Genomic DNA, 15713 nt, shown 5'->3' with positions numbered 1-15713 from the left:
ATGAAACTATCTATGGCAGTGAGTACCTTAGAGCAGAGGAGAAACGTTTGGAATGGGTCAAAACCCTAAGCCACATGGGCGTTGAGCAGGGTACAAAGTTTCATCTCGTGCCACACAAAAAATGCATTGGTCCATTTCCTAAACCATAGTCTAAATGATAGTTTTACAGTTTACACTGATCCCAATGTTTTCTAATTGTGTGGTCTAGTTAGTATAGGACCGTTTTTGACTGACTAGATGGTTAAATAGTCTAATTCGCAATTTAACTTCTAAAATGGACGAGAACCGTTTGTCTAGCATCTAGGCACGGTCTAGACTGTCTAGACTATGGCTTAGGTGAACATTGTTCACTAGCACGGGATCGGTTATCTCTAACGGGCTTCAAGCCTCATCTCTTTCGGGTAAGGCCCCCGCCACTAAGCAAATGTCACTGGTGTGAGAAAATATCTCAATCGGGCACCAGGCCATCACGGATGGATGTTATCTCAATCGGGCCAACAACAAAGCCCGTCACAGATAAGATTGACCAAGCAATACGAGTCAAACCAGGTTAGGTAGGAGCCCATCATGGATGACTAATCATCTCAATCAGGCCTTAAGGAACAGCCCGTCACCGATAGTTTTGACCTACCTGTTGAGTCAAAATAGTCCCGGTTTGGATGACTTATCTCTATCGGGCTTACACCAAGAGCCCGTCACAGATGACTATATCTCTATCAGTCTTTATTTAGAGCCCACAGATGACTATATCTCTTTCGGGCATTTTAAAACTGCCCGTCATGGATGATTATGTCAACATGTACTGCGTGTATGTTCCATACAGTCATAGCAAGCCTTCTTTCCTTTCACGGTTTGTTCAGAAAGATTACCCAGTGCGGGATAATCATTAATGGTGCATAACAATAGAACTTATAGCTTGAAGTTCTCCTGACCATATGCATCCTAAGTTTCCACACCTTCTTTCTAGAGAATCTCAAGATCATTGATAACAGGCTCCAAGAACACATCGATATCATTGCCGGGTTGCCTCGGACCTTGGATTAATAAGCACAACATAATATATTTCCTTTTGAAGCACAACCATGACGGGAGGTTATAGTTCGCAATAAGAACTGGCCAAGTGTTGTGAGAACTGCTCATGTCTCCAAAAGGATTCATGCCATCCGTACACAAACATATCCTCATGTTTCTGAGGTCGGCAGCAAAGTCTTTGTGCTTTCGATCGATATTCCTCCATTGAATCGAATCCGCAGGGTGTCTTAGCAAACCGTTGTTCCTTCTCTCTGTGGCATGCCAACATACTAACTTTGCTTCCTTGGGGTTGGCAAATATTCTCTTGAAACGATCAATGATGAGAAGATACAACACAACCTTCGCCGGACCACCTCGCTTCGACTTCTTTCCCTCCCCCACACTTTTCTTTAGCTTGTATCAAGAAGCCTTGCAGACAAGACAAACATCTAAGTCCGCATATTGTTTGTGGTACAATATGTAGTCGTATGGACAAGCGTGAATTCTACGGACCTCTAACCCCAGGGGACACGAACTTGCTTTGCTTCATATGTCGTCTCGGGCAATGTGATCTCTTCAGGAAGCATGGCCTTCAATATTCCCAAAAGTTCTGTAAAACTCTTGTATGCCCATCCACTACTTGCCTTCAGCTTCATTAGGTTCAAGGTAGCTGACAATTTGGTATGTTTTGGCTTGCATCTGGTGTATAGAGGTGTCTCCGAGTCACTAACCAACCTGCTGAACTTCGTGGAATCTCTCTCGTTGTAAGTTGGGTCCTCGACGTCACGTAACATGTCTTGCAGCAGATCAGGGTCTACATTAACCATTTCACCGCCCAATGGAGATGGTATAAACATGCCATGCTCATCTTCATCTCCTTCTTCATGATTGTCTGCACCACTTGTCTGCAACTACACCACTTCCCGATTCTTACTCTCCATGCTTCACCCAATATGTGTATCCCTTCATGAATTCCCCCGATGTATGAAGTGAGAGTGTACGTCCACTCTGCTTTCAAACATATTCTCATTCTTGCAATCTCTACATGGATAACACATGCATTTGTTGTTTCTTCTTTTCCTATCCTCCTCCGCAGCGTTCATAAAACTTAATGCGCCATCTCTATACTACTTGCAATGACGCTTCAAAGTAGTCGCATACATCCAACTTCGATCCACCGCTGCAAAAATGAACAAAATATTAGTTAACATCTTATAAAATAAGTACTACTAAATTAATAAGAAATTATTAGTAACTTTTTACTTATTTTCATGATTTTCCTGCTTTTCTTTGGAAAAAAATGATAAAAATTCGCTCCCTTCAATCTCCCACCAAAATAGTGAACTGTGGGAGTCAGACAACAGACAGGTGGAGTATTTATAGTGTGCAAAATATATCTCAATCGGTCCAAAGAAACGAGATTTCTAACGGGCATAAATAAAAGCCTGTCACCGATATGAATCATCGGTGACGGGCGTTAACCTCATCTCAATCGGGCCTTATTTGGAGCCTATCACCAATGTTCTTCATCGCTGACGGGCTTAGTAGTTGGGCCCGATTGAGATATAGGAGGTAATTTCAATCGGACCTAACAGTGTGCCCGTCACAGATGAGTGTCATCGGTGACAGGTTATAGGTATATACACCTCGATTATGTATGTACGAGTACATCTACAACAATGTTAATTTAGGCCCGATTGAGATGACTTTGTTCTGACGGCCCACAAAACCCAAGCATGTGAGGGGCCGGTGGCCAAATAACTATTCCTATTAGCTGTGCATGCAGAATTTGAAAATCGCTAAACATCTGATTTTTGAGTGCTCGGTCACTGTGATGTATGGAATGAAACCTTCACAAAGTTGCATCATCAAATGAACAACACCGAAGACCATAGCAGCCTTCTTGACTAGTACTCCCTCCGTTTCAGTTTATAAGACGTTTTGACTTTTGTCAAAGTTAAACTATTTTAAGTTTGACTAAGTTTATAGACAAATATAGTAATATTTATAATATTAAATTAGTTTCATCAAATTAATAATTGAATATATTTTCATAATAAATTTGTCTTAGGTTAAAAATACTACTACTTTTTTCTATAAACTTGTTTAAACTTAAAGTAGTTTGACTTTGACAAAACGTCTTGTAACTTGAAACAGAGGGAGTAGAATGGTTGTTTCATATAACAAGTATGCAACATATTCCGCGCTTGCTGAAATTTTGAAGCCTATTTAGCGAGAATATCTTGACATGGCAGTAAGCCTATTTACCGTTATAAGAGTATGTACCTATACAAATCATATATACCATTTGGCAACTTGTACTTTGTTTCTTCTGAGATAAATAGAAGGCCCACTTGCCTAAGCTGTTTTTTTTAAAAAAAAAATCTAACCAGATAGAGCAAACATGTGACAAAATTTGAAGGAAATTCACTCTAAATTTCTATCAAAGAAGATTAGCAATTATGTTTTTTTCCTACATTTTAATTGCACGGGATGGGATCAAAGCTATGGGTCTAATCTTTTTTATCGTTTGTCAAATGCAGGCCAACTCGGTATCTATATGTCCAACTAAAATGGAAGATTTTTGCTATTTTTTATTTTTATTTTTTATAAGATTCCCGTGTTTCAAAGGAGACCAAATAAAGGTCGCTTTACTCAAATCAACCTTATAAAATTACATTCCAATTTTACATAACCAGGTGGCAAGCACAAAGTAACAGGGTAACCAGGTATACATTGTGCTGGTAAGCATACATTAAGCTTTCACCCAAAGAAATGGTACTACTGGCGAAGTGAGCATAGCGTCTATATTTGTACTGTTTCTAAAAAAAAAAAAAGTACAACTCCATTTCATAAACTCATGTAGGCTTGGATGTCTACTTTTTATAGTGGTGTTCGGGAGGGAGAGAAGGTTATGAACTTCTATCTCACGCATGTAAAATAGGTTGGCTTATTAGTGCATTAACAATTAAATATTAGCTATAAAAACTTAAAATTTAGATTAATATGATTTCTAAAGCAACTTTTCTATTAGATTTTTTTTTTCGAAAAAAAGTATTTTTGAGTAGTTTGGTAAGCGGGCACGTGAAAAAAAAATGAGGGAGTATAAATTAGGAACATGTAATTAAAAACACTCTCAAGCATTGATGGAAACCGTCAATTGAGAGATTTTAGCAAGCAGTCATCTCGTTATTTGTTTTAAAATTAAAGAGAGCAAAATGGACGTGGCAGGATTGAGCAGATAAAAAAAAAAAGGATCACGGCAGTCAGATTTCAAGAATTACATATTGACCATACATGATTGCTTTTTTGTGCAAATTATATCTGTATTCTATCGTACCAATATCAAATGATAATGTGCACAATTCCTGTTACCATGAACTATACAGTTAATTAGGATCCTACGTTGGAAAATTAAGTACAGAAAAACATCTAAAGTGATCCCTCCAAACATTAGTCTGCAAATCAGAAAAAAGTTGAGTTATTCACAAATACCAATTTGAATAAGAAAAAACAACTTTTGAAACTAGCAAAGGATGCAACCAGAAAGCATCAAAACGTGCTATTGCCTAATGCAAGTAGACCTCAACAGAGCATGTCATGTCGCAGCAAATTAGCTGATTCATTTGTGTAAGAAAACCTCACCTGGCATTCATCACAAATAATCCAGAAAACTTCTTGTTTGGAGGAGAAAAAAAAAACCACTTTGGCATGACAAAATCTTCCCATCAAGCTTTAAAAACTGCCTGCTTTTGATAAGCGTCCTATCCAAGACCCAATTCTGTATAAATAAACATATGAACAAGACAAAGTTGCAGCCAGGGATGGATCTCTCATTTCATGGCCAATGATGCCGCTGACGCCTCAGCTATCAACGAGAGAGGCTGACGAGCTTGGAGGCAGGCGCCGATGTCAAAAGGGTGAATCTCAGCTCCATCAAATATAAGATTGACTCCAGGTAAGACCACATCTTTGGTGTCTGCATCATCCGGTTCTGGTTTTGCTACAGGTGTGGTGGGTTGGTCCTCAGTGACAGATCTTGTGGCAGCTTCATACACAGGGGCGAGAGCGTATGACCTATTAGAGTTTTAAATTTAGAATGGAATGATCCAGTGGCAAAATTAACATTACAAGAATCATATTAACCTATACATCACAAGAACAATGTATTGAGTTGCATACTGATACACCTGCCAGTTCAACCCAAAAGTTTAAACCGATGAGGAAGGACGGTTAATTCACTTTACCGCTACACTATGCGGTGCAGTTCTTTTTATGTATAGAACATACCTGAGGATGCTCCCGTCGAAGCTTAGAACTTCAGTGAAGCATTTCTGCCGTCTTGCAACTTTCAGTCTGTCATTCTCACGGGGGGATCCTCCAGTGGTTGGCGCCACTGTGTCATGAAATGGACTCCATCTGCCACTGACAATGTTGATTAGTTGGCGCGGCGAGTTCTTTGAACTGCCACTTTGATTGAATAGCCTTGCTGTTGGACCAGTTGCTTGGTACTCAGCACAAAGTTCTCTCAGCCTCTTTCTCACATTCTGCATTGCCTCGTAATGTTCAGTGAGGTCATCTTTTTGAAGCATGTGTGACTCGACGACCCTTTCGCATATTTTTTCACATAACTTTGGATTGAACAGTGGAATTCCAAATTCCAGGCTCAAAGGTATCCACTCATAATTTTCATCCTTTGAGAAAATTTCATTGGATTTGCTTATCCTGTGAAGCCTAACTAAACTAAGATAACCAACTGTGCCCAACTCGACTCTACTGGACAGATTATATAATAGCGAAGACAAATTTAATATTTTCTCCTCAGGTAAATCCATGCTGGCTACTGTGGATGCAATTGACCCATCAGCATTTTTCAGGGGTAACGGGACATCAACGGTGACAAGGTTTCCAGTTTCATCAAGATCATTTAAGCTCAATGGCTGCACTATAACAGCAGAATGCTTTGTCATTGAGTTCAGGTAATGCAGCAGAAGGCTTCCCTTTACTAAATTCCCTTCAAACTTTCCTCCTAATCCACCCACCACAGATTGATCCCAAGACCATATCAACGCCTTTTCGCAGCTGGCTAATGGTTCAGGCAGCATCCTCAAACGGTGTCCTTTCATAAACACAGCAGATACTGGGCCACAACTCCCAGATGTATACAGTGCAAGCTTCATCCAAGGTGTCATGGAAGAGTAAGAAGGTGGACCAAAATGTACTAGGCCGGCAGTGCTGGGTAGAAGTACTGATGAATATGGAAGAGGAATCATAGACACCATAATGTCATAGTCCCTGACAAGTAATCTTTCAAGTGTTGTTGCGGACAGTGAAGCCAAGCTCTCGCAGCGAAGAATATTGATCCGGTAACTTCTTTTAGTTTTCGACAAGGAACTACTGTCAGTTGATCCATCTGGTAGAGGGGTTTTGCTCGTATCAGAATCATTTTTGTCTGTGCTTTCCTTACTTTCAGAGACAGTACTTGAGGGTGATGATGTACTCGCATCTGCAACATCTGAGTCAACCATTGGGTGGTCTGCTTGTGACAGTTCATTATGATGATCAGTATCTGCAGTGTCGACGGTTTCAAGTGAACCTCCATTACTCTTAACAACATTACTAATGCCCTCATCAATGCTTTCCTTGGATAAAGTTTTGGAGAAATTCTCCTGCAGGCAGAATTCCTGGCTGTTCGGTTCAATAGCTTCATCTGGTGATGTCCCTCCAGACAGCAAACACTCAAGGAAGCATCTGAGGCTAAAAGCATGATTTGCAAATTCCTGGAGCACACCTTCAAACCTCTTTCCTTCTAAACTAGCAAGGTCCTTGCATAGATCAGCAATGCAAGAATCACCAAGCTTTCCGGCCTCGTATAGTGTCACAGCATGAGACTTCAGACCTGTGATACGTATGGGAGAAAATTATTACCAATCAATGACATTGAACAGTTCCCTGCCTAGAAGTAGAAAATTAGTAACAAATGGAATATAACCTGGAGATAATGAACCCATCATCAAGTACGAAGTTACATTGGCATCAACAATGAAACCCACATAAGAAGCCCCAGATATTCTCCTGGGTCCATCGGAATCACTGGTGAGCAATGCATGACCTGACCTTTCTGAGTTGATACTCGTAAGTGAACCTTCGTCATCATCAGTAAGAATATTACTAGGTATTGTAGATCCATTTGAATCTCTAAGAATGGAGTCTGCATCCATAAGCTTTACAGCCCAACCCAGTCGACAAGCAAATGATGCAGCTGCCTGAAGCTGATACAGGTCAGCCTGCAACGTTTTAGCCAATTCAGCAACTGTAGCATTTTCACTTGATACAACAAATACAGCATATAGTAGCCTGCAAACAAGAAAGGCGTAAAATCATTTTAATAGCTACAGATGATTCTTGCAATGCACTATAGTTTAATAGGGAATGGAGCTCAGTTGTGTGGAAGAATACTCAAGGCAAGTACTCACTCTTCAATTGGATCTTCGTAAGACTGATCCTTATTTGACACAAAACCTTCAAGCCTTGATACTGAAACAACAGGACAAGTACAGAACTGAACCAATTGGCATTTAGGGAGAATTGAGCTGTGTTGTAGTTTCGTGTCTACAGAATAATACCCTCAATATACACACACTGTTAGTGCCTCTAAGGATGTTATAGGTTTCTAACTGATATTGTACTTATCAGCAGTTTACCGTTACAAGCTTGAAGCAACTGTGCCATTGAATTATAGGCCAATCCTCCAACAATTTTATGCTAAACCATAATAATAGAAATCATACATAAGTATGTAATGACATAGATTTCTCCGAAACCATACCTCTGAAACGGTCCTCAGGATAAACAGCCACATCGAAGTATACCATTCCTCTCTTGTAAAGACCATTTATAACCTTCGGATCAAATAGAACATAGGAATTATCTTCGTCCTTTGATATTTTATCTATTGCTGATGCCTCTGCTTCTGAAAGCCTCTACAGTAAAGTAATATTATCAATTACCAAAAAAGAACAAGGTACTTTTGAATCTTAGAGAGAAATAAGTTTAACTAACACTGTTGTATGCCATCATGGTAAGAAGAGAACCACAAAAAAAAAAAAAAAAAAAACTCGCTATATCATTCTGTTAAAAGTACAATATCCTTGCACAAAGAAAACTTGTCACTGATGAACCTAACCTTAAACTCTTCCAATGTGAAGTTGACAAACCGAACTCCCCACCATGGTTCTATTGCTAGGTCCGCAGGGAGTGCTGGCAGCAGCTCTTTCGCAATTGATTTGCTCAGCTTCCACATTATCTTCTGACATAAACGAGTGGAACAAATAAAAATATAACAGCGAGAAACTAGGCTAGATATGTTCATTTTCTGAACATACGATAAGCACTTGTGCTGCATTCAAATATTACAGTCCATTCCTACATCACAGTAATAATGCTAAAATATTCCCGTGGATTCACTAATTAAATCTTGTACCCTGGCAAGAATATAAGAACCAATAATATCATAGACGACAGATCATGATATGGAAGGTAATGATACCTTTGATCTACACTTGTTCATAATATCGATAAATTCATTTCTCCCAACACCTGTGATCCTCAGGGAATCAGCAGCACTGAAGTTTGGAATACTGTCATATGGTTGCTCTGCCAGTATTATCAACAATATACAAATATAAAGAGGTGCGCACAAAACATAAGTCTCCATGATGAAGATAAACGGATTGTAAAATTGTTGTATAGTAACCATATATCAATAAATGCAATATATAAACTCAAAAGGTACCACATATTACAAGCTAGAATCAGAAACGTATTGTGAAGAGAACAAAAGGTTCCTCCATTTTAAATGGTATAAACTGAAACCATTTTAATCAGGAAAGCTTTGTCAGATGAGTTATCCTCTGAGGACTGGAATCAGAGATATGAGATGGAAAATGAACTAGAACACATTTATGAGATGGAGGAACTCTATTGGCATAAGAGATGTGGTGAACAATGGATCCTTGAGGGTGATAGAAACACTGAGTTCTTTCACAGGGTTGCCAATGGAAGAAAGAGGAGATGTACTATTACTTCCTTATGGGATGGAGACACAGAACTAACAACTAAGTCAGTAATCAAAGACCACATTGTAGGATACTATAAATCCTTATTTAGAGCTGACCCTCCTTCTAATATTCATCTTTCCCAAGAGGTTTGGAGAGATAACTTTTGCTTATCAAATGCAGCTAGTGAACATCTGATCAGACCCTTTGAGATTGAGGAATTAGACAAAATAATTAGAGAAACCAAGCTAAATACAGCACCTGGCCCAGATGGTTTTAGTGTACCTTTTTATAGAGCTTTTTGGCCCCAAGTAAGAAATAACCTCTATGAGATGCTGATTTTGCTTCACAATGAAGAACTGGACCTTAAGAGGTTGAACTTTGGTGTTATCTCTCTGATCCCAAAGAGTAGCAATCCCACATACATTAAGCAGTTCAGATCTATTTGTGTGTTGAATGATTGTTTCAAATTTCTCAGCAGGCGGTAACCAATAGATTGACAGAGGTGGCAAATGATGTCATTTCCCCCACCCAGACAGCCTTTATCCCAGGAAGGTTTATCCTTGAGGGGTGTGTTATTATCCATGAGGTGCTGCATGAGATGAGAACCAGAAATTTAGAGGGGATTGTTTTGAAAATTGACTTTGAAAAAGCATATGACAAAGTGAGGTGGGACTTTCTCATAGAGGTGATGGAGAGGAAAGGCTTCCCTACTAAATGGATTAGCTGGATTAAAAGCTGTGTGATGGGAGGTAGAGTCTGTGTAAATATCAATGGGGAGAGGACTGACTTTTTTAGAACTTTTAGAGGCCTCAGGCAGGGAGATCCTCTCTCTCCCCTTCTCTTTAATTTAGTTAGTGATGCCCTAGCTGTAATGTTTGATAGTGCCAAAAGGGCTGGAGTTCTCAAAGGGTTAGTTCCTAGTATTTTCCCTGGGGGGATCACCCATCTCCAATATGCCGATGATACTGTTTTGTTCATTGCTAATGAGGATAAACAAATTGTGGCAACAAAATTTATTCTGTACTGCTTTGAAGAAATGGCTGGTCTTAAGATCAACTTTCACAAGAGTGAAGTGTTTACTTTGGGCATGAATGAGATTGATACTTTGAGGGTTGCCCAAATGCTTAATTGTCCTGTGGGTTGTTTTCCTATGAAATACTTGGGCCTTCCCATTAGTCCAGACAAGATCCTTAACCATGACTTCAAGTTTTTGGGGCAGAAGTTAGAAAAGAGACTAGGTACTTGGGGGGCTGGAGACCTATCTCATGCTGGTAGAGCTGTCCAGATCAATGCTTGTCTTTCTTCCATACCCTCATATGCTATGGGGTTCTACCAGCTACCAGAGGGTGTACATCAGAGATTTGACAAGATAAGAAATAGATACTATTGGGCTGGTAATAAACTTAAAGGAAAATACCATATGGTCAAGTGGGAGGATATGACTTTTCCAAAGGACTTTAGAGGTTTGGGGTTTACTGAAACCAGAAAGATGAATATTGCCCTCCTGGCAAAATGGATTATTAATATTGAATCAGATGATCAGAGTTTGTGTTTAGAGGTGCTCAGAAGAAAATATCTGCAAGAGAGAGGTGTGTTTCAATGTAAGTCTGATTTTGGCTCCCAATTCTGGAGAGGCTTACTCAATGTTAGAAAGTGGTTGAACCTGGGGGCTGAATGGAAAATTGGTAAGGGGTCTCATGTCTACTTTTGGAAAGACACCTGGTTTTGCAACTGTCCCTTGAGTGTGAGGTACCCAGCTGTGTTTAGGATTTGTAATCAACAAGAGGTGATGGTGTCCCATGTAGCCCAAAGGAGACTGGAGTGCTTCTCTTTTGGAAGATCCTTTGGACCTGAGGAACTGACTGAATGGGGGGAATTAACAAAAATCATTGATGATTTAGAGGTGACTGATGAGGCTGACAGATTGCTTTGGGGATTAGCAACAACCAAGAGATACACAACCAAATCGATGTATAGAACTCTGACCTTTAGGGGCTTGAGGGAGGTGAATTCAGATATGTGGAAAAGTCCATGCCCTACGAAAATCAAACATTTTCTATGGCTAGCTCTTAGAGATAGGATTCAGTCGGCTGAACAATTGAAAAAGAAAAAACGGGAGGGATCTGAGTCATGTCAACTCTGTGGGAATTTAGAATCAACTAATCATATTCTCTTTAACTGTGACATGGCTAGGTTAATGTGGTGTATTTGTAGAGATGTTCTGAACTGGAATGTAATTCCTCGCTGTTTCGATGATTTTTTCCTTTTGTGCAGTAGTGACACTAACCCTTCCTCCATTAGAGTTTGTATGAGTATGCTTGCTGCTGTTTGCTGGAATTTGTGGCTGACTAGAAATAATATGATTTTCAGAGATAGATTGCTTTACTCCCCACTAACCCTGGCTTTCCAAATTGCTTCTAATCTTTTGCAGTGGAGGAAGCTCTGTCAACCTGAGGATGTGCCGAAGCTGGAAGTAATGGTGGGTAGGATCAAGTCAGTTGCGTCAAGTCTGAAACCGCAGAGGACGGGTGTTGGACAGTTTCCTGATGTCTTGAGTCCCTTTGATAAGTGATGTTGGCTGGCTGCTAGAACAGCAGACTTTGATATTCATACTGATAGGCTCTTTAGCTACGGTTCTTTCTCCCGCTTTTTAATCTGCTAGCTGATGGTCTAAGTAGAGTTGTCACGATCTTTTGCTAGCCCTGTTGGCTCCTGCTTTTCTATGTCTTGATGCTACGATGTATGCTGGTGTCCCCAGCTGGAACACTGCCTATGTGGCTTTCTATAAAAAGCCGGGTCTATGACCTTTTCTAAAAAATAAATAAATAAATAAACTGAAACCATTTTAAATAGTATAAACTTTTTAGCTGATTAAAATTCACAATCAAGTAGAAACTGAAACTATAGCCAAGCTTACGTAGTTGTCAAGGTGAACAGAAACATTTTTAGTAGTATAAGTTATGAGTGAGAAATCAAAACTACTATTTGGATAGATGAATTTTAGATATTGATGCAGAAACAGCGGTGCATGTTACGTCACACATATGGAGCTTTGTTTCTGGTAGAATATATGTATCTAAAATTCAAAATGAGTCAATGTGGACATTGCATAACAGCATGTCAATCAGCAAGTACGTGATGCAAGTAGGTGGAATGTTATAATGAGGGTGTGTTTAGTTCCTGAAAAAAGTTGGAAGTTTGAAGAAAGTTGGGAGTTTAGAAAAAAGTTGGAAGTTTATGTGTGTAGGAAAGTTTTTGATGTGATATGATGTGATGGAAAGTTGGGAATAGGCGGGAAACTAAACACGGCCTGAGATGCTTTGCTTTCTATTAATAAGCAGTTACCATTCTTCATAGCTTCAAAAAGCACATCACAGTAATATTTGAAAGGTGATATCCTCATTACTCGACAGATGTGGTCTGCAAGATGGTACGGGTATAACTACAAAAAATTAATAAAAAGTAGCAGTCATGAAAGCTTTCTAGAAAAAGTAGTCAAGCCTAGTAATAAAATTACTTTCTCCGTTTCACAATGTAAGTCATTCTAGCATTTCCCACATTCATATTGATGTTAATGAATCTAGATAGATATATATGTCTAGATTCATTAACATCAATATAAATGTGGGAAATGCTAGAATGGCTTACATTATGAAACGGAGGGGGTACTTCCTAGTTAATTGAAAAATTGTTAATGTATGGGCACAAGAGGTATACAAGGATACAACCCAAAGAAAACATTTTAACAAAATGTAGCTGTCATGAAAGCTTTCTAAAAAAACTAGTCAATCATACTAATACAATTACTTCCTAGCTAGTTGAACAAATTGTTAATATGGCTGCGGGAGGTATGCATGAATACAACCCAAAGAAAAAAATTATTAACAAAAATGACAACAAGTGTATATTGCATATGAAATCAGTCAAAACATACCATTTCACAAATTGAAGTATGAGAACAAAGAGATGCAAAAGGTGTTTCTCCACTACTTCTGAATGCTGGTTCTAATTAATTGAGAGAAATTTGAGCAACATACTGCAAGGTTCCTGCGGAGATAGCGCATCAACTCCTCATAGTATTCTCCCTCTTTGCAAATTTTGCGCGCGAAACAGGAGGTCCATGGCAATCGTTTTCGTATGCAATAATCTACAATCCTGCCATCAATGTATTTAGGAAGCTGGTCATCACTCATCAGGCATACATCTTTAAGAAACACCCAAATGCATTATGCAAGACAATACTCTGAAAATCCTGAAACTAGGTCAGAAACCAAAAATAATTGTCCTGAGTTATCTAACAAGATTATGCCATTCCACATTTGTGCTACCTTGGATGGCTGAATTGGTGCAGTTGGGCCCTGTGTGGCTTCCATCAAAGGTACTGTACCATTGATAACCCAGGCCCACTCACACTAACAGGCCAAACCCAGATGATAATGGTAGGCGACATCACATGGGCTACACAAGTCGGTGACAATCCCGGATAGTGGATAATTTGAGGAATTAGGATAATGAACATTTCGGTTGATTAACCACGAACATGACTTGAAGAATTTAATTGACATTCCTATATATAAATACTTTAATCAGATCATTCGCCCATTCATATTCCCAAACACCCCAGATTGCGTCCCAAAATCTCCAAGCAAAAAAGAAAAGGAAAAAAAAATCCCCATAATCTAACCGAACAAATTAACTTGCGAGCAGAAATGGGATTAATGCGCGGATGGATGGAATGCGGGGTAGATAGATATTATACCTGCGGTGCCAGTCGTCCTTGGAGACGAGGGCGGCCTGGATGCGCTTGGGGAGGCTCTCCCATGGGAGCTCCTCCCTGATCGCCTTCACCATCATCTGCTCCTCCACCGTCGCCGCCATCTGCTGCTGCATCCTCGATCGATCGATTAATTCCTTCCCCACCACCACCACCTCCTCCCCTCCCTCACTCTCAGGATTGATTCCCCTCTCGCCGATCGAGCAATGCGCGCGGATGCAGAGGAGAGAGAGAGAGAGAGGGAGGGGGATGTGCGCGAAGAGGAAGGAGCGCATGCAGAGGAGGAACAGGAGAGAGAGAGGGGCTTCCTGCATCGTTTATGTCCTTTTTTTTTTCCCGTTACATATCGATTCGCTGTGGAATTTGATTATATCAAATTTTTCTTAATATGGAATTTAAATCATTGAGATAAAAAAAAGATCATTTTTGTTTGCGAGAAACACTGTACATAAGCAGATGCTTTGCATAAATATGCACATTCACCCGTATAAATGCACATGACGTGTGAAAAATCATGAGACAATGTAGTTTATATTTGTTACTCTACAAACTTTTTTTTTGAACGTACTCCGCAAACTTGCTCGACATAGGGAGGGAGAAAAATAATAATAAATCGTAATAATAATGGTACTGGAAAAAAAGAAGAAAGCCTATGATGCATTGGGCAATTGCATTCAGTAGGAGGTGGATGGGCTGGGCTTAAAGCCTTAAATGCAATTGAGGTTCTAGTGACTTACTGTGGAATTAGGTTAAACTGTATACTTCCTCCGTTTTATAATATAAGTCATTTTAGCATTGTCCACATTTATATAGATATTAATGAATCTAGACACACATATATGAATGTGGACAATGCTAGAATGACTTACATTATGAAACGGGGGAATATCATTTTCTTTGATACAAATTTAAATAATTACAAAAATATCGTGACAAGAATTTAAAATATAACAAAGGTTGTGATATTGTTTAGGTCATAAAGTAAAAAAAAAGGAAGAAGAAAGGGCTATCCCTCACCTTGCATAGATTACAATTTACCCTTTGTCAATGTAAGGGGTTGTTTAGATTGATGTCATTTCAAGCCATACCTTTTTTTTATATAAAGTTGTTAAAAATATGCATACATTTAGTTTTTTTTTGTCAAACTTTGGTAAATACATAAGAATTCCTGCCAAAATTTTGTTAATTTTGTCAACTTGCCAAAATTTAGTAAGTTTTATATTGGCTACAATCTGAATAGTGCATATATTACAATCTACTATTGTCAATATAGGTCAAAGGAATTCTCTTAAACGACCACCACAACTAAAGGCCATGTTTTGAAAGTTTATAGTAGCTATAACTTCTTCATCTTCAGCTCTTAAAATATATTTTAACATAAATTCTATAGCTCTCCAAACAAATTTTAACATAGATTCTATAGCTGCATAATGCAAAAAATAAATTAAAAGCTAGAGGCTAGAGAACCTAACTTTTTAATTTCAGATTCTCAAATTTTAGCTAGCAATCAATTGCTTCTTAGAATTGGAAGTTCACCAAAAAATACTTAAACAGCATGCCAACCTCAAGGACATACTATAAATGGAAGTACTACTAGTATTCATTTTCTTTATGTACAACGCTGTATAAAAAAATTGAAGGTGTGTACATGTTTTGCACGTAGTGGGTTAGTAAGCTGGTTAGCCGAAGTGAGCGTAGTTTAATTGGTTACGTTCTTTTGTGATGGAACAAGCTCACTTGGATTTAAGTTCTAGACTTAATAAGGGTACTCGTATTTACGACTATTTATTCTTTCAGTGATAGAGACGACATATCCATCAACATCGAGACGCTTGTTATGACTTCATCAATATGAAGATATGTCGGTT

At 39.0% G+C, this 15713-nt stretch overlaps 1 protein-coding gene across 5 annotated transcripts; it reads right to left on the bottom strand.

Moving 5' to 3' along the window:
- Positions 1 to 1381: 1381 nt before the first annotated feature.
- On the bottom strand, positions 1382 to 14107 carry LOC127772588 (uncharacterized). Of its 5 annotated transcripts, none has more exons than XM_052298527.1 (11): positions 13831 to 14107; positions 13109 to 13226; positions 12417 to 12513; positions 8561 to 8667; positions 8198 to 8320; positions 7841 to 7994; positions 7488 to 7548; positions 7004 to 7368; positions 5302 to 6910; positions 4657 to 5088; positions 1382 to 2191 (listed from the first exon to the last, which is right to left on the bottom strand). In XM_052298527.1, the coding sequence occupies exons 1-10, from the start codon at positions 13959 to 13961 to the stop codon at positions 4845 to 4847; spliced, it is 3009 nt and encodes a 1002-aa protein (XP_052154487.1). In that variant the 5' UTR covers positions 13962 to 14107; the 3' UTR covers positions 1382 to 2191; positions 4657 to 4844. The 5 variants fall into 5 exon arrangements, with proteins under 5 accessions (XP_052154487.1, XP_052154486.1, XP_052154488.1 ...); XM_052298526.1 differs by lacking the exon at positions 1382 to 2191 and adding an exon at positions 4244 to 4469; XM_052298528.1 differs by lacking the exon at positions 1382 to 2191 and adding an exon at positions 4244 to 4469 and having other exon boundaries at positions 8198 to 8317.
- Between the last annotated feature and the right edge of the window lie 1606 nt (positions 14108 to 15713).

The sequence above is a fragment of the Oryza glaberrima genome, chromosome 5 (genome assembly GCF_000147395.1).
Source record: "Oryza glaberrima chromosome 5, OglaRS2, whole genome shotgun sequence".
NCBI lineage: Eukaryota > Viridiplantae > Streptophyta > Magnoliopsida > Poales > Poaceae > Oryza > Oryza glaberrima.
The sequence above is the reverse complement of the archived record's forward strand: the minus strand, read 5'-3'. Positions and strand labels throughout refer to the sequence as shown.

Coding starts and splice junctions, on each gene's coding strand:
- LOC127772588 (XM_052298527.1), bottom strand. CDS start 13,961: ATGCAGCAGCAGATGGCGGCGACGGTGGAGGAGCAGATGATGGTGAAG. Junction 13,227..13,830: donor AAGGACGACTGGCACCGCAG/GTATAATATCTA, acceptor CATTGATGGCAG/GATTGTAGATTATTGCATAC. Junction 7,549..7,840: donor TCCTGAGGACCGTTTCAGAG/GTATGGTTTCGG, acceptor CTGTTGTTTCAG/TATCAAGGCTTGAAGGTTTT.